The sequence below is a fragment of the Triturus cristatus genome, chromosome 7, assembly GCF_964204655.1.
Source record: "Triturus cristatus chromosome 7, aTriCri1.1, whole genome shotgun sequence".
Classification (NCBI taxonomy): domain Eukaryota; kingdom Metazoa; phylum Chordata; class Amphibia; order Caudata; family Salamandridae; genus Triturus; species Triturus cristatus.
The window spans coordinates 1,289,306,790-1,289,330,512 of record NC_140590.1 but is presented as its reverse complement, the minus strand read 5'-3'; the positions used below and the strand labels follow the sequence as shown (position 1 = coordinate 1,289,330,512).

The following is a 23,723-nucleotide window of genomic DNA, read 5'->3' as shown; positions in this document are numbered from 1 at the left end:
GAGATCTACATTGACAGAGGTCAATAGAAGTGATGCAATAAAACAGCTGAAATGAAAAGCAAACATGATTTCGTTTGCGCTAAAAAGGGATATTAAGAAGCACATGTTCTGTAAATCAAAGCCCACAGAAAGTTTTTAAACCAGCATTGGCCGTGCGTGAAAGTGAAAGCAGCGCGGCGGGGGAGGGGCGGAGGAGAGTGAAAGCAACCAATTGAGAGGAAAGATAGATGGCGCCTGATCGGGCGCTGAAAGCTGGCGGTTGTGCGCGTGCACGCGAGTGTAAACGCAAGCACTAGGCCAGCCAAAGCAGCTTGAGGTAGCACTTTTTAAGGCCCCTGCTAGATGTCTCGCAGAGCAGCGCATGCGCTGGCTCTAGCGAGACCTAAAAAATAAGGTGGCTGATTTTTTTTAATGCAGATCTACCTTACCATTGAGTGAACATTGTGGAAGTGAATGGGATGAGTATAGTGTTAAAGTAAGCAACAAGTGTCGTGAAGCAATTATAGGTGATGACTGAATTTCTGGCTGCGATAATAAGGACCCCTTAAAGGTAGTGATGGGGCACATCACTTGTAGTTGGCTTTGCAAGAACAATGCAGGAAGTTTTGGGAACTCGAGAATGAGCTATCTGCAAGTGAAGAATGATTCATTTTGAGAGGTGACCGGGTGACGCTCCCCAGAGAAAAGATTTATAGAATTACACATGAAGGACATTTGGGAATAGTCAAATTGGAAAAGAAGAGCGAAGACCTCGTATTGATGGCCACAAGCCTAAAAAATCATTAAAATGTTACTAGACCTACTGGTCTAGTCACTTGAATAATCTACTCTCTCTAAGTGTGATGTACTTGACCCATAAACTGGTCTCAAACTGTGCGGTCCTAGTCAAATATTTTGTTTTGCAGGGCCGCCTTTTTCCTCATTATCACATTTGAGAGTACCTTAAAATATGAGTTCATCACATCTGCTGTACAAAAAACCTCTTTTGTTTGATTTAATAGTCTAAATGTTTGCTCCATGTGTAATAGGAATCTACCCACATGTAGGGTACACATGATCTCTGACTTGCCTCTTAGTTCACTCAGCATTGCCATCAGGGAAAGGGCAGGAGTTTTTCTCTGTTCATGTTTAAAGACTCACTTTTAATTAATATATCACTAAAACATGATTTGGTAGCAAACAGTCATTTACAGGCAGTACATTTCCTATGGAAACGGCCAAAAACCTTCTCATGAAAATGCAGTTATACTGATAAAACTATATGGTGTATAAACAATCTGTGAAAATTGGGTTTCATTTGCACATCACCTAGTAAATCGTTTTGATTTGTTTTCATTACATTAAAATATTTATTTCAATACACAATTACAAAAAATGGGCTTTCGTAACTACGGAAATATATTTTGAAATGTTTGTACAGTTCACTTATGAGCTATTTAAATGGTGTGTGTTAGGAAAAAAACCTGGCACCCTACAGTCTTTCATTTCACACTCTTTGTACAGCACATCATACAGTTCCCTTTACAGAATGCTGAAACTCTACAGTCAAAGCAAAACAATTAATTGTAACAAGATGCAAACTGACATCTAAACCTCTGTCTCTATACACAGAGCAAATATGATGGATAAAAACAAGATTTAAAGGCATCTTTAATGCTCCTTCATTTTCTGAAAGAACACCTGTTCTTTCTCAGTTCTCCAGAATGGGCGAGTAGGCCCTAAATATAGCTTGCCCTGATAAAGTCTGAATTGCCATTGCGACTGGGCGAGTAGATTTCTCAAGGTCTGGGCCAGGAGTTGATGCTGACGTGGAAAGGTTCATTAGACCCTGTGAGTATTGTGCTAACTCAGATAAATCTTTCATTTTTCTGCCCTTTACTAGGGAGTGCAAAGTGTCCATAGAATTCCTGTGAGGAGTTTGGTATTGATCATGTTAGGCCTAATGCATAATTGTTCTCTTAGACTTGTATTCTAAACGGCCGGAGTATGAAATTTGTGATAAGGTGGCCGTTACTATGGTGCTTTCTATTCTTGATAGAATTTTCATGAGGGATCCTTACTGAGTGACAACCGTCCCCAATTTACTGCTGTCAAGTTGGAGACATTTTTATCCAGGAATGGTATTAAAGGGAAATGCACTCTGGTTTATCACGCTGCTGGCAACGGTGCAGCAGGACGGTTTAATAGTGTGATCATGGGTAGTATGCAAGCTGCTATTCATACTGGCCTAGATTGGGAAAAGGAGTTTGGAAGCATGATTTGGGTAGTAAATTCTCTGAACCTCTGCATTTTAGAGAAGTTTACTCAAGGTCAGTGAGTGATGGGAAGGTATGGCACTTTGCAAGAATATCTAGATGTAACAAGGTTTTAACTTGGAAACGTGATCAGAATTTCAACCAGGATATGGTTAAACCAAATGTGTGGTTGTGGCATATGGATGAGCATGTGATGAATGATAGTGTGACGTCTGAGGATGTTGTGGTTCAAGGTGACTATTTTGTACCCTGTAATGGATGTGCTGACATTGTAAGCAATGACAATAGTCCTACAGCGGGTAACCTGTTGGAAGCCTCTGTGCAGTCAAGGATTGACAGATTAACTGATTTGCCTGCAGAACATGAAATTCCTACTCGTGTTCAGCCGCTCTTCCTAAGACGTATAAAGATTTTGTAATGGGGTGAATGTTGTCGCATGTTGTTAATTGCTCTGTATTCTAGTTTTTTTCGTTTGTTTGTTTGGTTATATTTATTTTTATGGGGTTAGATAATTTTTCTGTTGTATTGGGCCCTGTGTCTTATTAAGAGGAAAGATGTGTCGCATCTGGGTTAGCTGGTTGCCATTGCATGGGTGAATCTAGAATGTGGGGGTCATTGGTGGGAGAATGGTTGGAAGCGGTACTTGAAGGTTGTGGAGTATATCCTGCTTGCTCTCATGATAAAAGTCTATGCAACCTTGACCGGTCTCGTATCTCTACACCCTATCAGGATTATCATGGACTGCGGAATGTACTCGTGGCTTTTTGGGTGATGGAAGCTGAATCATCTGCTGAATTATTGCCAACAAGGGCGTTTCAGTAGAATCTACCTCCTCGAAATTGTACGTTTTTCTTTGGCCTTTCCTGAGCCTTACATTTTGGCTGCTGATTCTGCAAAGTCAATAACACGAGGAACAAGCATTGGCATAGCCAATAGGTCTCGCCTTTGTGACCTTATAAGTGTTTAGCCATGCAAAAGTTGATGTTGTTGCACCAAGGATATTGTGCTGCATATCTAAATACTTATAAGGTCTCAAAAGCTAGACCTATTGGCTATGCCAATGTTTGTTTCGAAATCCATCAACACATACTACTTTGACAACCTATACAAATATATGATGACACGTAAACTCGATTTTCATGCACGTACCATAAGATACGTATATGGCAAATGAAGGAGAAACACTTTACACGTAACCGACGCTTTTATGCCCAGTGTTCAGCCACTTACACTGAATGCAGACTTATTTAAAGGCGCTCTCCGTGCCCTGCAGTCAACTATCCGGTTACTTCTAACTTTGCATAAACAGGACCTAACTTTGCTTTCCAAAAAGGCAATTTGCGACATGAAGCAATCTGCTCACTACAATTATCAGCTGGTTCGGTCGATTTTAAAACTATAAATAATTCACCAGGAATAATGTTGCTCAGACGGATCATCTACAACTGAGGGGGAAAAAACATAAACCGACAGTCCCTGCCATTTTTTAAATGCCCGGCCAGACACTCCATCGTAGCACAGAATGCCGATGTTGTTCATCTTGTCCAGGTACTGGTAGTTCAACAGGTCCATCTTCATAAACAGCAATGATCGGGCTAGCAGAGAAGACCAGCTCGTGTGCTTTCACCCGGAGAGCGGAAGGCGGCAAGCGACGAGCTCCAGACTCGGTTCGACACCCCAACAGCGAGAGGCCCGGCCTCAGACTGCAGGCGCAAAAGTAATGCGCAGATAAACTTCAGCCAACAACGGCGATGAAACACCCTTCAAGGGTTTCAGGTTAAAGGGGCTGTGAAACAAATTAATGTCGTCGATACAAGTTAAGAGCTTGCTAGAAGCCTTAAATCGGGTTTTTCATATATATATTTTTTTTAAAGTGAGCAAAGATTTGAGAGGACAAAGGCAGAGGGTTGTCCTCGCAGCCCGCTGCAAGTTAAACTGCTCTGACATGCAGGCTATGCTAGGTATGGCTCCTATGCGAGGCAGCTTCCTTTTGGGCGGGTGGGGCAAAGGGCGCATGCGCGCTGTATCCCTGGAGCGCATCAAATGTCAGGAATATTTTCTGCACAGGATCAGCCTCCCGGCTTGGTGTGTTTGAAAAGGAAGCGGAGCGGAGAGCCTGTACAGAAGCGGCCTTGTCAGAGCCTGACAGGAAGCAGCGCTGGCAGAGCCAGGCTGAGAAACAAAAAAAAAAGCATTGGCAAAGCCAAAAGGTCTTGGCAGTCTGAGCGCTATAGGCGCTGGCAATATTAATGTATTAATGTATATTAATAAAAACAGCCCCAGGCCGTACACAAATGCATTTACATTGCCAACGCCTATAGCTCTCATAAGGCCGAGACCTCTTGGCTTTGCCAATGCTTGTTTCCCTGAGTGGCCATTGAAGCAGGAGCCATGGGAAGAGGTGTGGTGCCGCGGTCAGGGCGACTGGCTCCGGAATCTGAGTATCACGGTTCGGTCCCCGGCGCCGCCAGCAGATTAGCCCAGCACCATGTGACTCTGAGCAATAGCTTGCTTAATCTTCCCGGCGGCCCCCAGCGCCTAGAGACCCTTACAGGTGATTGTTCGCGCTTTACAAATGTGGATTATTATAAATGTGGATTATGCATGCCGACTGCTGCCTCAGCTGCTGTTCACTGACAACAGGCACTGCTAGAGGGAGCGGTGTAATGCTCTACATGCTACAAGATCTAACACGTCCACTGTACCTCTCGGCAAAGGCTAAGGCCGTCTCCCTTCCGCAGCAGCTGCTTTCCGTCAGTTGCCGCATGAGCCGACATATACAGCACTTTATTGAACAAATTCTGTGGGAGCGGCTGCCGTGCAGCACTTGAGAACTGGCCATGAGTGCTGTGTAATTAATGTACGTGAACCAACACCTCGTCACTATGCGACTCTTTAGCACAACCATGTGAAGCGGAACTTGGAGTCCGAATCCCCAGTCAGTTTTAAACTCCCAAAAGAATCCATGTTAAAGGTTAGCCAGACTAAGGCCCGCTTACCTGCCTAGTGCTTAGAAGCTACAGACCCTGTGAGAGGAACTAAACCATGGTAGAACCTTCATTTTTATCGCCTACTTTTCTCGGCTGTTTGGTCGATTAATTGCTCTAAAGAAATAAACGAAAAGAATAAACCTATTTCTCTACCGGCTGGAGGTTCCTTTGTAATGTTCCTGTTTTTTTTTGACAGTTTGAGAGGCACTAATCCCACCCCCCCCCCCCCTCCACCCCAAACGGCAGAACTGTTTCTCCTTCACAACATGGCTTGTGTACCCTAGGATCAGATGGGCCTAAATTTGGTTTGCCTGCCCTGTATATTTGAGAGGTTTTCCCACCTAGAGCTCTTTACCAAGGTAACGTTTGGTGTCAGATTTTATAGTTTTTGGGTTACAACATGAGAAAAGGAGGTACTACGGAGGGACTACTAAGCCTATTAACAAATAAAAAGCCACCATTTTAAAAGGGACAGTAACCGGAGCCAATTGAAAAGACTGGGGGAGCTTCAAGTCCATACCTAAATACAGCATGTCTCAAAGAGACCACGCAAGCGCTGCCTAAGCAAGACCTAAAAAAGGTACAGCAACTTCATTAGTTAGTCAGGGCACACAGTCAAGCTTACTTCACTCAGTAATCGAAAATCTCATCTCTCAACTGTCAGACTTTACAATAATTAGTAGCATGAATGAAAAGAGATGACAAAAAAAAGCTGTCACCCTAAGCCAAAGTATAAAGTCAAATATCACCTGCACATTGGTAATCTTACTATTGGTTACTTTTACATACAAAACCACTCTCCCACAAACTGTTTCTCGGGCACACTGTAGACGCTGACGGCATTGTAACATTCCAGCAAATAATTGTGTACCTAGCAAATGGTTATATATTAACCCCATGAGGAAAACTGTCTCATATTTATAACTGCCAAACAAGATCAAGCAATCGTACCAGGCACACTTTCAATTGACGTCCATTTGCTCGCTCCAGCTGACAGCAGAAATGTTATTTTAAAGCGAGAGCAGGATTATGCACAACTCTGACAAGATCCAGAGCCTATCACACTGCCTTTGGGCAACTTTGTCAATAAAACGCTGCTTAAAATAATAAGCACTTGTCTGGGTCCTATATTAACCCCATGAGGAAAACTGTCTCATATGTATAACTGCCAAACAAGATAAAGCAATCGTACCAGGCACACTTTCAATTGACGTCCATTTGCTCGCTCCAGCTGACAGCAGAAATGTTATTTTAAAGCGAGAGCAGGATTATGCACAACTCTGACAAGATCCAGAGCCTATCACACTGCCTTTGGGCAACTTTGTCAATAAAACGTCGCTTAAAATAATAAGCACTTGTCTGGGTCCTAGGTTTAGACACTGAACGGTGTCAAAGGTGCACAATCATTCATTTCACACCGCAGTCAACATCCTTAATACCAGTTTCTGACGCTTATTACACGCGTGTGGACACTGTCCGTGAGATCTTGATTTACTTTAACCATGTTTGCAACGTATGGTTTCTATTCCTTAATGCCATCATATGTGTCTTATGTCATCTATGAGGTTTTGGATAATCTAAATATTTCATATGAACCTTTTGGGCCGCATGTCAATAGTCCTCGTAGAGGGTGGGGACTTAAAGATCAGCAGAGGGAGGCAAATGTGTGCTAAAAGCATGAGGATGTCACCCCCCCCCCAACGCAGTAGGGAGGAACAAACAGGCTGGCACTGCCTGCGTAGCTTGGGTGATTGGGGAGGCCACGGTCAAGATGAGGGAGGCTAAAGTCAGAGGAGATCTACTTGGACAGTGGTTACCTGTCCTCGTTCTTTCCTTTCTGTTTCTTCCCCATGGCGGCGGCGCTGTTGCCATCTCGTGCTCTCTACCCGGCTTGCGCTATTATGTTTTGTGGTCGTAACCCACGGCCCGGCACAGCCACACTGCACATATAGTATGGAGGAAGCCGAAAACTGCACATGAGCTACAGTGTACCCGATGCGTGCTGATGATGGAACCGGGAATCCAGCGCTAGCTGAGACAGAGCGCAAACTCAGTTTGAATGCTGACCGCGGTGTATGTACTAGGCTGGAGCCCCGGTTCTGATGGATTTAAAACGTTAAACCAGGCAGGGGAAGAACAGAAGGAACGAGTCGGGTGCACAGTGTTTGAATTGAAACAGTAAAGGATCGAGGTCTCGAGATGACTAGATTGTGTCGCCATGTTTGGTGAGGCAAGTGCGCATCCCATTTCCAACTAAATGGGTTTTTCTGTTAAACAAGCCGTGGCAGGGCGGTTATCTACAATTTGAACAGGTTAAAGTTGTGCAATACCAGTGCTGGCATTGTATACTGGGCAGCAAGTGACTGTAACGCCTCCGAAAGATTTTCAAAGATGTTGACGTGTGCCTGGCTTTAAGAGCAGGCTTCTCTCCGCCACATGACACTGACCAACTCGAGATGAAGCTATAAAAGCAACACACTTCAAAATGTAGGAAACTAGAAACGAAATAAGCGTGTGCGCCTCTCGCTAAAAGTAAAAAAAAAAATTAAAGTGAGGAGGAGGCAGCAGGGGGAGGGGAGAGAGGAGGGGGCCTGTGCCTGTTTCCCTTGCAGGAGCGAGCAGGAACCATCTGTTAATTACAAACAGATGGTTTCAAAGCTCGCTCCCGCAAGGGAATCTCCAAACGTGCACGCGTTGCCATTGAAAGCAATGCGTGCACGTTTTTGGCCCAAAAAGTTAATCCATTACTAAAGGCCTCCTCCTACGCGTAGGCGAGACCTAAAAAACAAGGGAGGGTGAGACAGGCCGGGGAGCAAGAGTAGAGCAATGTCAACTAGCGCGCGTGGCCACGCTAATTGGAAACAGACTGCCCCCGCGTCTCTGCTCGCTCCCGCAAGGTGGATGCCACCACAAGCACGATTGTGAGTAAAAGTGCAGACCAATTTCTAAAGGTCATCTCCTAGAGCAGCGCTGCGCTAGGCTCGACCTAAAAACAGAAGTTTCCACTTCTTTATCGTTGCCAAGCAATGTGCACTGATGTTCAAAAAGTGTTACTCATTACAACCCAGTAAATCACATGAACTCCCCGTAAGCTGAAGCAGTCTAGCAGAAGGTGCCGACCCAGATGTTGAGTAATTACAGATGCTATCACTACAATGGCTCAGGCCTATATTTGTATAAAATACGGGTCCACTAAAGCTGGACCTCAATTATCTGAAGATTTGAGCCCACTATAGTGAAGCCTCATGCTGAATTTTTAAAGTTACCGAGACTCAAAATGCGATGTTGGAAAACATTTTTGCTGCCGTCTGGTATCACAAGATCTCACAAGCAGGGTATAAGAGTACTGCAACTGCGCATTAATGTGGGGCGGTCATTCAGAGTCACCATGGAAGGTGTACTGCTCTGTGGAAAGTCTTTTTCTTTCCGGACCGGTGAGTCATCACTGGCAACATATGGGGGATAAGGGAATGTGGCACAGTCATGTTGGTAGAAGACGAAAAGAAGCCCACTTGAGGTTCTTCCTTGAGAAAAGCAACAACAATGGCACTCAACATGGAAAAAGGCTCCGACTGGAAAAGTAAACTTCACCCTTTCAATTACAACACATAAAAATCGAGAATCTCACTTATTTTGCTTTTTTGTTTCGGCACAGAAACAAAAACAGATGAGGAATTGGATGAATTCCTTTTTATATTAAGGAAGAGGAAGTTGCTATCTTAGAGAGATTTGAAAGCTTGTGTGCTGCAATATTTAGCTTGAAAGGTTCTGTCCACGTCCACAGGAGCTGTTGCTCACATAGTAATGACAGTGGCAAGGAAGACTGACGAAGAGGTAATGTGACAGTACCGTAAATTGTGTGCTCTGACGAACCAGCAAATCATATGAAACAGACAAAATTGCAGGGATTGATAATGGGACTCTGACCCTTCTGTAATCCTGAGAAGTTATATGACAGGAGTGAGATTGAGCCAAATGTGCAGCAATTAAACATATGAACATATCTCTTTTTCAAAAATATCAGTGATAATAATTGGACCTTCCCACACACTCTGTGCCACCTTGTTGGCAGGGTATGCCCAGACGTGGGTCCCTTGCTTACTTTGCCACTGAATTCAAGCTAGCCTGGCTGATGAAGGTTGTTACCCAGAAACCGATCCCAGGATGCTGGTTTCCGGTTCAAGGAATACCTGGCCTGGCAGTTCGGGCTGGACTGTTCCCATGAGGCACAGGATCAAGACTGATTTGCATATAGCTGGGTCTGAACTGAGGTGGCAAAGTGAGCTAAAGAATGATGATGGATTCAACCCAGATCTTGACTGGGGTAAGTGTCTGAAAAGTTTCAGCGCTCTGTCCATCATCTCATCTTGTGTTTACCTTGCATCCCACAGTATCTGCTCTCCTCGCATGTTCTTCCGGTGAAGAGCCGATAATGCACAGTGGAGGACAAGGTGAGGTGGAAACCCCTCCATTGAATGGATTTCCAGCTCGTGTGGAGTCTCTGCACAGCTCAAGCCTATCAGGGTTTTCCCATCTTGAGGGACATCAGCGGCAACGTTGATGCCCGTTAGTGTGTTTTGGGGAGAGTGGAAGTGCCCACCTGGGTAGCTCAAGGCTCTAAGCCCTGACACTTCAAGAACCCTCCTTACCCCCTATCACACTGTGAAAATATTTTAAAGTTTGGCAAGTGTGCAATAGCTGATCGTGTCAGTGACGCGTGCGATGCCTTTGGCCATAGGATGTTACCAGAATCCTTTGATGGCAATATTCTACCATATTTCAAGATTATCCGTTGTGTACCTATACAATATGGTTGCATTTTGGGTAACCATCAACATGGTCTTATCATGATATCACCAGACCCCCGTCATGGCAATATGGGTATATATTATTGTTACATAACAGCTAACCATGTAATATGGTCTCATATTGCCATTGAGGTGTTCTGGTGACCTAATTGCACATGAGGCTGAAGGCGAAGTGGATGTTAAGTCTCACTAGAATACTGAGACAGTAATATAGGATCATTGTACACTGCTTTTATTCAAACCCAGATGTTTGTTTATAACACAGTAAGTGAAATACCACATTTAACAGTTTGGTTGTCTTTAGAAAAAAAAGATGAGAATAATTATGTAGTTTAAAAAGAAATTATTTTTTAAAAACACTACCCTTTGTGTAATTAAAAACACATCTTATCCATGGAACTTGAAAGCTGTCCTCTGCAAGGTGCAGGTTTTAATTCCAACTGCTTGTAATTAAAAGTTTAGGATATTGTTTACCTTTTAGTGAATAGAATGTTGATTAACCAATGGACAACAGTTAAGCTGTGCAGTGTGGTTTGCAGCTGTCTTTATGATGAGTAAACCCTCAATCCACAGGGACCTTTTGAGATATTTTCTTTATTTAACAGGGAGTCCTGAAGGATAGGTTTTTATATTACTACATTTTATTTATTTGAATTTTATATAGCGCTGGCTAGACCAGGAAGTATCAGAGAGTTTACATAAGGAAGTGGTTACAACAGAATAGTGTTACATAGTTACATAATTTTCTAGAGCAAAAACATAGCATGGAGAAAGACATTATTACAAAAATACATCCGTTACTAGAGCATAAGAGTAACATAGAAAACAAGTCCAAGGAGCAAAGATGGTAGAGGGGGGAAAAGTAAAGGGTTAAGAGTACATAACAAGTCCGGACGACCGGTCATGGAGAAGAGAACTTTCGTGGATACCAAAAGTCAGAAGACAAGTTGCATAAACATCGGAGAGGGTCCAGGGATCCACAAACAACCGGTGCCGGACTTCATTACTGAGTCGGGTAGAGAGTTGGAAATGGAAGGGGGTGTCTCACCAAGCCGAACACGAAGATCGGTCTGAAGTTGATTAAGTGGGGCAGTGATCCTTACCACTGGCCAGCTCCCTCTGCCTCTGGAATGAACAGTCAGGGGCACAGTCAAAACCGCAAGATGGTGGAACCAAGGACACGGACCCCAAGAGTTACATAAACAAGATGGCGGGGTTGCGGGAAGATTAAAAAAAAATAAATCCAGAATATAAAACCTGCCCCAAAAGCAGAGCTGAATGGGGAAGGCAGCAGCTTAGTACTGGAGAGAGGTAAGGTTGAAAATTGCTGCTCTCTCCGGGTAATCCACGGCAGGGGAAGTCAGCGCGGGCACCTAGGCAGCAGTCCCAAGAAGAGGAAAGGCAGAAGCCGGTCAGGAGGGCGAGCAACTCTGGAAGAAAGGAAGCAAGCTCAGTGGTGCAGGGCAGCAGTGCCGTGTGGTTTTCCTTTCTGCATTTGCGTTGATTCTCGTTCAAGCGCAGCAGGTTGCCAGACAACCACGTCTTCGATCCGGAAGGCAGTCGATGGCCGTAGGAGAGGATCCCCACCAATTTCCTAACAGCCACCCAGGAAGAAAGACCTTTCCATCAGAGTATCGTCAGGAAGACTGGGGAAGAGGGAGGCACGTCAGAGAGGGGAGGAGAACTATTTCTGGCTGGGTAGGTGACGGCCGCAGCAGTGAAACCGGAGCCAATCTCCCCAATAGCTGTCTGGCAGCTTCACCGGGCTTCGGCCATGTTTGCTCGGGCTCCGTAGTCTAAAAACCACAATCCCGTAATCCTCTGACGATCTCGAGCCGAAATGCAGTAGATAGAAGATGAAGACCGCAGTCGAACAGGACCTCAGGTGAGTAAGAGGGTCCAGGGAGGAGGAAGAAATTGGGGGATTTAAGCCTAAAAGGCAATCCCTGGCCGGGAGCGCCCGGCTGGAGCTCCTCGTCGATCGGCCATCTTGTTTTATGCAATGAAAGCACTCAAAAGTGTAACATATAGCAACATTTTCCTATGTATGTGCCTTAGACATGCTCCCTGGGCAAATGCATAAAATCTGAAACTGTCAAAGACTGGACATAGGAGCTCTAAATTCAAATTAGTGGGATGGGTTTGTGATTTAGCTTCAAACCAGGAGGATTAATGTGATCCTTAATGAGCTGGCTTCACTTTTTTAAAGAAAACAGCACTTTGGGCAAGGCATAAAGTGTATTGATAAACTAAATTCTTTTTAGGTCTCATCTGAGACAGTGCATGCGCTGTTGCTTGCTAGTCTCTTATTTTAAAAAACAAAAACAGCGCTGCCCACTATACACTTACAAATACCTTCACCAATCTACACCCAGGGCTCTAAACTTCACATACAGCATTGGGACAAAAGATCTCCAATAAAGAGCTCCCCTTGAGGGTGCCCAACAGGCCTTGCAGCACCGGCCCGATAAGGAGCAAGCCTTATGATGAAGCAGAACACCCACATGGGAGTGTTGGGGCCCTAGTTTCAAAAGGAACCATCCCCCTATCTTTTGTTCCTATATGTCTGACCTGATAACCTTCCTCCCAGAAACTGCATACCCAGTGGTAAATACTCATTCTAAGTCCTCTGGACAGTGCTGTAGCTGCTTCTCTGGTCAGTGGTAATTCCTCATTTTATGTCCTCCACACAGAGCTGCTTGCTGCTTCTCTGGTCCCATTGGCAATTCCCCCATTTATTTTAAGTCCTCTAGACAGTACAACTAGGTACTTCTCTGGTCCCAGTGACAATTCCTCTTTCTATGTCCTCCAGACAGTGCTGCAGCAGTGTCTCTGCTCTCAGCGGGAAGTCCTCATTCTAAATCCTCTAAACAGTGCTGTTAGCTGCTTCTCTGGTCCCAGTTGTAACTCTCCCATTATAAGTCCTCTAGGCAATGCTGCAGCTGAGTCTCTATTCCCAGTGGTAATTTCTCATTCGTAGTCCCCTAGGCAGTGCTGCCGCTGCTTCTTTGTTCATACATCTACTACACTCCAAACCAAAACACATAGGTGAAAGACTGTTATTTACAATACCAATTGCTCTAACTCTCAAAAATGCAAGAACTATTGCATTGCAAATGCTTGTTGCTGATGCTGTATGGCATGGAAAAGAAGGCATTGACAAAGCCAATAGGTCTTCAAGACAAGACCTATTTGCTTTGCCACTGCTTGTTACTTCTGGGTTTTGACAGCTGACAAGTTAGCTTACAATGTATATAGAGTGGGCTTCGGGTTTGCCGCTTTCTTCAAGCACCCTGTTCTGTGGAGTGGATTGAGACTTTCTCAATCACCTCTTGTCTGACGCTTTTGGTGTACCTTCTGTCCGCTCTAGTGCTTACATTGACCTCCACGAGACCCTACTTTACAACTAGAGAGGCTTTTATATATTCTGCCTCTCCCGTTTTGTATGTCTGGCTTTAATGTGCTTAGCTGCATTAGTTAGCACACAAAATGCTGACCTCTTGGGTTTGTCAGTGTTTGCTGCCAAGCTTACTGACCGCGACAAACTGAACCAAACGGGATATAAATGAGTTTAAAACAATCATTCTATCCGTACTGAAATCCACTTAAAAAAATATTCATTTGGTTCTCCCTAACTAGCCTGGCAGTTCGGACTGGACTGTTCTCATGGGGAGCAGGGTCAAGACTGATTTGCATATGGCTGGGTTTAAACTGGCATGGCATGGGGGCCAAAACAACAATGGATTTAGACACAGATCTCTGTACTAGGGTGAATGTTTGTTCACAATTTTGTCCATCAAGTTTTCGAATGTTCAGGTTTCCAGCCTTAGACACACCATTTATTAACAACATATGTAAAGAAAATATAGAGTCTGATGGGCCTTAAACATAGGGCCCTTATGCAAGGCGTTATTGTGTCAAGGAAGGCGTAAAGAGAGGAGGGAATGCGATGCAGAGAACATTGCAAACAGGCAGAGGTAAAGGGTTGATGCTTAGAGGTAGGGAGGAGAGAATGGTAGGAAGGATAGAGATGTAATGTGGATCACCTGCAGGTGTGTGGATTTGGGCAGGATGATCCAGGAGTAGCCAAGTATGCAGACTATCGAGGGGTTGATTGGTGGAGGTTGAAGGTTAACCTTGCCTGTCTTCCATTTACAGGAGGTCGAAGACACATCTGCAAACCGTTGTGCTACCAGCTTTAAAGTCTTGGTGGTGTCATCCCAGTTTGAGGGCAAGCCCCTGCTGCAGAGGCACAGGTAGGATGCTAGGCGTTTTGTTATGAAATAAGCACATTTTGTGCTGGGCAAAAAACTTTGTAGACCAACAAGTATGCTTTGTATTTGGAGGTTGTTGTGGTAGAGTATAGGCGATTGGTGCCGGACAGTTCCTTGCTGTACAGGTTATGCACTGGATGTACTGTGCTACTGGAATGATGGTGGCATAGGAGAGCCTGGCATTTGTGTACGGATGACGATAGTTTTGCTGGAGATACTGGGCCTCACCCCAATAAGTGAAACAAGTAAATCTTGCAGAGCTTCCCCCAAATCTCACCCCGTATTTGTTAGCAGTGCTTAACACTCCTGCATACTCTAGTAATTCTAGTGTAAAGTTGTCAATGGGTCGAAGTAAGAGTCACTTAATAGCTGCTGAGGTGTTCTCTCTTATGGCCCAAAGGGTTTAGAGCTCCCTATCATATTTTGAACATTGCCAATGCCTCCAGTTTTAGCACGGATGCCTATTTGATTGTGGTAGCATGGATGCAATCATCTTTTAGCAGTAACCTATAGTAATATGTACCCATCATTGATAATTTCGTTGCCTATCTAATTCCTCTTAGGTTGGTGAACAGTTGTCTGTCAGAAGAAATGAAGAACATCCACGCCTTTGAGCAGAAAACACTGACACCAGAGCAGTGGGAAAAAGAGAAGTTGAAATGAGGCTTTGTATATTCTTCTCGCTGTCTTCCTTCCCTTTTAACACCACAGTGGAAGCACACTGAGGTGGCCACACCTTCCAGTACCATACCTGCCTTTCGCCCTCTCTGCTGTATGTCGGCAGCCTGCAGTCCTGTCCATGCCTTAGTGGAAAGGAGGCTGGGCTGCAAGCATGACATAATTTACTGATGGTTTGGGGGTTAACAGGGTGCAATGGAATGGTTCCAACTCTTCTGCAGCATATTCTCCAGTATTCTTGCCAGACCACCTACAACAAGGGTATTGCAACTGGTGGAAATACACGACTATTTATCTGCTGCCAAAACGATGGGAGCAGGTGTGGTTCTACTTATAAGTTGGTTTGCTGGAGGAGGACACCAAGTTCTTCGAAAAGAAACAAGTTGGAATCATTGTCTGATGGAATTTATTTGGATGTGTCATAACAAATCGCCAGCAAGACTTATCCAATGTGAACATTGCTGTGCTTGAACGGCTGCCTGCTTATAGAGGACATTAACAAATCATACATATTGTTTAATGTAAGTTACAAGTGGAATAAATGGCTTGGGAGACAGTAGGAGTTTGTGTATACAGATTCAATTTTGTGTCGCTGTTGTATGGTATACAATCCTAACATTTGCATAGCTGTTCATACCTCTGGTGTGGCTCTGAAGTTCTCCCTCAGTGGCTAAGTAACCAGCTACTTCACTTACCCTGTATGGTTCAAAGAATGAGTATTCAAAATGTCGCCTGTGTGGAATCCTTTGATTTCGTGCTTGAGGCCCATTCAAATCATGTTGTAACAGGTTTGAAGCTGGGCTTAGATGTTGCCCCAAAGAAGGGTGTAAGTTAAATAGAGCTGCAATTCACCATCCATACCGCCTCTAATTAGTTCCATGGTAGGATCAGGTAGGGTGTGCCAATGTGAAGGATTACTTTTGGATGGGTGGCCAGATAAAATTACCTGGGAGCTTTCTGTGTTTATTGTTCTTTCTTTTAGAGATTTTCTGAGCTTGGCTGAATGGTATCACAAGAGAGTTCTTTCTAAACCTGGAAGTGATTAGGAATGGGGCTAGTTTGGAATTGAATGGCCTTTTTGAGTGGTAGATGTTGAGTTTGTATAAGATCAATCTAGTGCTGTGGCTAGCCTGATGGCCGATGCAGGGTGCTTGATACTGGGAGCAGTACTGCTTTAAACTGGGATGTCATCATGAAGATCCACTTAGATCAAGAAATTGTGAGTCTTAGGCCTTTATGATGATAATGGGGAGGGTGGCAGATTAGTATAATGGTGATGACCAGTGGGATGGCTGAAGAATTACATTCATAGTATGCCTCATGTATTCCAGAATAAGTGAAAGGCCTGTGACCTCTCTTTGTCGAAACAGATTCGGGGGGAAATGAGCCTCTCAAATTGAAGCCACCAAGGAATGTCATGACTGGTGCCATGCTATGAAATATTTTTATTTTTTTATAATGAGAAACCATTGTGACATTGGGCTGGAGAACCACTTTAAGTGGAGCTAAGTGATTTGGAAAGGCCTGTCTGTAAAACATTTTGATAGTCATTCTGTGAGATAACTAGGACAGCTATATTAAACGTTTGTTTATAGAGGAAGGAGTTGATCTTTCAGAATAGTTTCAGTTGGAACCTTGCTTTCTTGGCCACCTCCTTGACATGAAGATCGAAGTTGGATAGTTTTTCAAGTTTATAGCAGAAGGTGGCCATGTTTGGTGGTAGGTCTTTGGCTTTTAGTTCCTATGATGTTTTGGGAAACTCCTGACGGTTAGGGAAAGTAGAAGGAATTCTGTATTGGGTGGGTTCAGCTTGAGCTTATTCATGATGCAGCATTAGATAATGTTCTTCAGGAATAATGTTAACGTCTTGAGACTGTTCGATTAATAATCTTGAGTGACAGCTGTGTGCTGATAGAATAATGAGATCAAAAATGGAACCTTGCGGAATCCCAGACACTCATTGGGAGTGCTAGGAAGAAGGTTACCTATTTTAATGCACTGGGATCGATCTGATATTTTGAACTAGTACCATTTGAACACAGTCCATCCAGTGCCCGTGAAGTTTTAAAAAATGTATTATGGTTTACAGTATTGAAGGCCATTGATGAGGCAAAGAAGCAGGACCTACCTTCATCAAAAAATCTTATGATTTCAATTACCATTATGGGAAGAGAGACTTCTGCACTGGATTCTAAGTCAGCTAGAAGATGCTTTTTGTCTGTTACCATGAGTGGTTGGCAACATGCCTTTGAAGTATCTATCTAAGTAAAGGATTGTCTGTGTTAGGCTTATAGTTTTTGTTGGGACGGAAACATCTTCTGCATAGAAATAGACGTGTACCCCTGTCCTGAGTGCACCAACTGTACTGATGTCTGGGTCCCTAATGCTGCTGTTTGTTGTCTTAGGCAAACACGGATCATGCGTCTGCATCATCACCTAGGTGTCTCACGGATTGTGGTCTTGTTGGATCTGGCGTGGCACCCAAAGCTCCGCCCTCATAGTGGTGGAAGGCTATTGCCTTCATCCGGGGTTAAGCACATGAGCATGGTGGTGCTTACATACCGTGTAGTAGTCATTAGGAGCAAACGGGTCCCTTTTAACCTGTGTCCCTTGAGTTTGGGCTCTAGGCCCTTCTTGCATGTTTTAAAGTTCTGCTACTGTGTGCTTAACATCTGTTTGGTGTGTAGTGCTGCATGGGCAGCGCATGAGTGGTGTATCTATGCTTGGTGTGTATGTGCCTGGGAAAGGTATATTACAGGGATAATGCAGCGCAGAGCAGCGCATACATGGTGAATGCATGTGGTGGATGTATGTGGTGTGCCTATGAGTAATACAGTGCTATGCAGTGCATGCTTGGTGGATGCACGTGTGCCTATGAGTGTTACAGTACATGGAGTGTACAGTATTGTGCAGTGTGTGTAGACTGTATACCAACAAAGGTTGTATGTATGCCTGTGGATGGTACAATACATGGAGGACCCTGGGTTTTATTTTGGGACACCCTGGCCTGCATGACGAAACATGAGGAGAGGAGGTGGAGGAATCACCTGTCTGATTAGTGCTGTGATGTAAGCTGGGCGGTACACATACTGGAGTCGAGTGAGCCAGCCTTCCACTCTACACTTAAAGGATAGATCTTTGAGTCAGTGAGATGTCACAAGGAAGGAGTCTAGGCACATCTCAGGAAGGAGATGGGGCTGATAAAAGAATCGTAAAGAGTAAGGCTGGGGCTGACATCCAGGCGTGACCTCTAGTCACTCCCATGGCCTGTGTTGTGGGGCTATGTGCTCGGGAGTCACTTCTGCTGTGACAGACTGCTTTCAAGAGGAAGAAGCGAGCAGAGGAGTTGGTAATTCAAAATAAGCAGACCCGCAACATAAACTTCAAAGGCCCAGACTCTAAATCACATTAGGTGTTTTGAAATGTACTAGAAGAAGGGTAGATTAATACCCCCAAAATTGTCATCTTCCAAGCAGCCAGGTGGACTGTGTCAGGAGAGGAAGCTCTGCAAGAATTCTGCCTGTGACCAGGACTGAGGGTCAAGGCCTGCTAGTCTCCCTGCTGGGTGAGGGGACATTACCCAGGGAATCCAAGACCACAAGGCTTGTAATCTGGAGTACCAGCACCTGCCTGCTTGCCAAGACCAGTGTGCCCTGTGAGGGAGATGAATTGGAGAGAGCGAGGTCCAGTGGGAAGCCCTGTCTAGGACTCCCGTTGAGAGGTGTAAGGATATTATTGATATATATATATATATATATACGCACAAATCACACCCCAAGGGGTCTCTCGGCGCTCCGTCAGGCTGCACAGATCAACTGTGATGCGTCTGCTGCTCCAATTGGGTTGATGTTCGTGTGCAGGACTAAGTCATCGACTCTTGTATGCCACAAGGGAGCCACATTGAATTGAGCTGTGTGCATCACAGCTTTACCAGGCTCGATAAAGTCTGGATAGGAGGAAACGCGTGTTACCTGTTCAAGTTTCTCAGCTGATGATCCTTTTCATGTGTAACAACATATCAAAACCTGTGCCTTCATCACATTTCTTGAAGAATAATAAATGCACATGTCATAGATTTAGTCACAAGCAATAGATTGACTCCATGCTAACTTGTGAAATTACACTTGGATTTACATATGTGAAAGAGAATATATATTTATATCGCCAAAAAATCCACAGAATATATATATATATATATATATATATATATATATATATATATATATATATATATGTGTAATACATGTAGATCAATTTGCTTTCTTCTGCACATTAAAAACAGTGCACATAAGATAGCTTATCTAATATATATATCCTGATGCTTTTCGGCTAATCTGTAGCCTTTTTTTTTTTTACAGGTGAGTTGGATAACAACGTAACTTTATACGCCCTTAACAGACTACTGGATCTCAACTTTGTCTTTGCATACTGCAATCCCCCGAATGGACCTTGAAAGTTCAGGCTCAGTTTTTTTAGTTATCACTGCAATTACATTTCCCAATAACTTTACTTTCTTAGGGGGACATTGCAGCCTTTAAACTTCATTTTCCAGTCCTTTCAAAGTGTTACATATTCTGCTCATAACATAGCCATGCTGTCACTTACGTGTCCATTTCCTGCAGCGCCTGCATATCCTGAATTCCTTCAGTAAAAGAACAAGTGTCCCTCTACAATCCCTTGCCTTTCGTCCTGGGGGGAATATTTGATTATAATATGGGGGAAGGGGTGCACGTGGCCCCCCACCCCAGGCTGCTTTTGGCCCCAGGTACCCCATCCTCCAGGCCCTGAACCACTAAATACAAAGTGTGAGGGGGGAGGTACGTGACCCCCTCTCGGGGCGCATTTGGCCCCAGGAACCCCATCCCCCGGGGTGCAGCTCCCCTCCCTGAGCCATTAATGGCCCTGGGGACCCCATCCCTCAGGGACGGCTCATTATTGTATGTGTCCTGACCCCCGGGACTTAGCAGTTTCCATGCCCGCCCTGGCACAGGCAGGTAAACCTGTATTTGCTGTCACTTGGCTGGAGCAATTTCAAAATTCCCGCCAAGCTGGAGCAACCGGCACGTCTGCTCCCATTAAAAATGTTCCTGCCCACTAGGATCGGACCTTACATCTGTTTCCTTGCCCACAATGAAGCTAGCAGGGAAACAAATTAAATGATTTCTCCTGTCTGCATGGAGCAACATTTTAAGCTGCTCACTGTGGGCGGGATCAACGCCTTCTCCAGCTGGAGGCAAGGAGCTGGCTAGCGGTTCCCCTTGTGGGCTCCAACCGCAGTGTAATGGGTGCCCTGAGTGGGCACCATTACACCCACCCTTTGTTGGCCGGGCCATGGGGGATGGGATCCCTGGAGCCAAAATAGTCCCGGGGAGGGGGCTGCTTGCTCCCCTCCCTGTTTGGAATATGGCTGGGCCCCCTAAGAGAAGGGGTCCCTGGGGCCGAAATATGCCTAGGGAGTGGGGTGGCGTACACCCCCCTTTCAGTGAAATGTGGTGTGGGGGGATGGTACCCGGGCCTAAATCGGACTGTGAAAGGGGGGGGGGGGGACTGCGTGCCCCACCCCTTAAAATATGTCACTGGACCCTAGCGGATGGTGTCCCTGGGGCTAAAAGCGACCCAGGGACGAGTGCCCAGTGCCACCCTCTCCTTAAAAAATGCACCAGACCTGGGGCCAAAGCAGCCCGGGGAGTAGGCCTGCTTGTCAGTAATTGGGGGTTGTCCACAGGCCCTGGCCATGGGGTTGGCCTTCTGGCCAACCCTCAGCCGTGCCTGCCCAAAGGCCGTGCACAGCATGGAGTTGGCTGCATGTGGGGGGGTTGGCCGCAGGCCAGGCCCTCTGGCTAACCCTCGGCCGGATTGAGAAAGGCTGAAGGTCTTCCGAAACACGTCTCCATATTACGATTTCTGTGCTGCCAGAACTTTGGATTCATGGAATTCCTTTGTGCTGTTGGGGCAATAAATGAATAAACTTAACTGAACCTATATATAGATATATATTTCTCATTACAAATTCCTGCTGCTGGGACTGCTCAAAAATTAAGCATTGGTAGAGCCGGTGGGGGGAGGGGTAGTTTATCTCTATGCACCAGTGAGTAAGGGAGATGGTGATTCTGGTAAACCCTTTAAAATAAAAGCCAAAGCAACAGAGAGCAAGTGAGGGCGAGATTTAGAGGGGAAGCTGCATAAGAGGGAGCATACCTAAAAACATACTTATATAGAGTGCTGCAGGAAAGAAAGAAAAAATAAGCATTGGCATAGCCAATAGGTCTCGCCTTTGGTACCTATAAGTGCTTAGCTAGAGCTATTGGCTTTGCCAATGTTTTTAAACTATATTGTAGAGCAGCAGCGACGTGGACCGGAGACCACTGGCACAGTGAATGGAACAAGAAGCCGCTGGGACAGTGGCACGGATCAGAGATCGCTGGGACAGTGACCTGGACCAGAGAGAACCCCACTGACACGGACCAGACAGCCCAGAGACAGCCGACGACAGAGACACGGATCAAGGGTGCACAGACTGCATTAAGGCAGGTGACTGCAAAGACATGGGCTAGAGACAGTAGACACTGTGGTAAGAGACGTGCAGGGAGTGCACACTGAGGCTTGATAAGGCGGCGGAAGAGGCAAAGATCAGAGACTGGAGCCACCGATCAGAGATGGAGACTGCAGTGACAAAGGGCCCAGAGATTGCGGAGACAGACCGTGTTAAGTGTCTGTAGAGATAAAGGCACAAATGCGGGATGTGGAGACGGGGTAGAGCCAAAGGTCAGAGACATACTCTAGACGGCGACAAAGTTAAAAGATAGGCGATTGCAGGCACAAATATCAAACGTTGCAGACTGCAGGCCCAGAAAGAGACTGGACACTAACACAATTATCCAAAAGACTGAAGACTGCAGAGACCTATGACCGCTGGGACCTGAATCCGATTGAAGGAAATGGGCAGCAGATATAAACAGACGCAAAAGTCACACACAGATAAAGAAATAAGCGACACACAGTGGTATGAGACAGCAGACATGACAAACCTGGATCACACATGCATCAGAAAAAAAGCGCTTCGACGCCTCGTAAGGGGTAGTAAGCGCTATATAAATACAATTACATACATAAATCAGAAACAGCACAGAACGAACAGAGGGACAGGACACACAGCTGAAGAGCAAGTTGCGCCCCATTGAGTAGCTCAACACTTGCACATGTTATCTTTGGTTCACATCGGTTATTTCTGTCACAACCCCCACTCACCTGAAAACCAGGTACCGCAAGAACAAAGAGAGCCACCCCTTTCACCTCCACCAATTCTCCACACAGACTACCACAGTATGGGTGATTGGTCACAAGGGGAAAGGGACGAGAAATGCACCACCCCGGGTGTGCTGGGTATCGAGCGAAAGGCACTAGGCCTGATGTCAGATCGTGGTGTGAACAGGAGGAATGGATATACAGACAGCGTCTGTACAGTAGCCGCAGAGAAGGTAGGAACAGCTTCAGGTCTGCAAGACAGAGGCAATAGGAGGATATTAGGGCGAAAATAAGAGGTGGGGAACAGACTCTATGAGAAGTCACATTCCTAAACAAGGGTGGGGAAGAGAAAGAAAACACACTCACCACGGTAGGCCCAGCATGGTAGCATTTAGTCCAATCTCGTCAAATCAAGTTATGTTTCCAGGGGGCTTAGTCATTCTCCATGGAAGCGGCGTACAAGGAAAGGAGGGTTTTGGGAAAGGAAAAAGAACTTCCCACAAAGTAGTGCAATAAGCTCTTGCACAGTGGTGAAATACACAGAGAGAAACTGTCACTGCTCATACTCTAAAAGGGTGTCAAGACCAAGTCTCCACCCCAGGGGATTTGTTAGTGAAATCACGGAACAAAAGCGCTAATTCCGTAATATTAACCAACACAATAGAAATGCCAAGATTTACCTCGCGTTGGAGGCGGTGCCGCCGGCTCCTGCCGTGCGCCTCTAGGGGACTCCCAATGAAGAACCGCATGCACGGTGAGAGGGCCACAAGCTGAGGCTGTCGGCTCTGGGTGCGCACCTCAATGGAAGTAGAGGGTCACTAGTGGCTCCTGCCGCGTTTGGGAACTGCGCGTGGATTCTGCCGTGTTTACTGAATTCTCGCTGCTCCTGCCGCGTTTGAGGAAATGTACTCGTGGCTCCTGCCGCTTCTTGGGGAAAAACACTTGCGGCTCCAGCCGCGTTCAGGAATCACAGGCGGCTCCTGCCACGTTTTGAGGGAAGCACTTGCGGCTCCGGCCGCGTTCAGGAAATCTCTTGCGTTTTTGGGGAATGCTCGCGGCACCAGCCGCATTAGACAAAAGCACAAGGAAGAGGGAGAGAGGCACGTTCCTGCGTCCTCTCGGGATCGACAAATAAAACAAACAAAAAAAAGGTCTAGGAGAGGCACACTCCTGCGTCCTCTCGGGGCTAAGAACCTTGGGTGCAGTAAAGCCAAGCAGTAGTGTTAGATATGGGAGGTACCGATATAGCAACCTCCTGATATAGCAACCTCCCCTGACTACCTGACAAGCTACAACCAATATCCGTGGCGGGAAGAGAAAGAGAGGAAATAAAAAAAAAAGAGAGAAATGCAAGAGATAAAATGTAGTATCATGAACCGGGCCTGAGAAGGGAAAGTGGTAACATTACCTCCCCCTTAAGGCTCTTTTAACAGGGCGAGGCTTCGTGGAGTTACAAGCGTGGAACCTCCGCAC

The 23,723-nt window shown here is 45.5% G+C and overlaps 1 protein-coding gene across 1 annotated transcript in view; it reads left to right on the top strand.

The window, feature by feature from the left end:
* Nucleotides 1-15,564, top strand: part of LOC146811908 (bolA-like protein 2) — a 30,849-nt gene extending 15,285 nt beyond the window's left edge. Inside the window, exons 2-3 of the mRNA XM_085618867.1 lie at nt 14,212-14,309; nt 14,891-15,564. Coding sequence (XP_085474993.1) covers nt 14,212-14,309; nt 14,891-14,990 — 198 coding nt within the window. The 3' untranslated portion in view covers nt 14,991-15,564. The remainder of the gene's footprint in view (nt 1-14,211; nt 14,310-14,890) is intronic.
* The last annotated feature ends 8,159 nt before the right edge of the window (nt 15,565-23,723 follow it).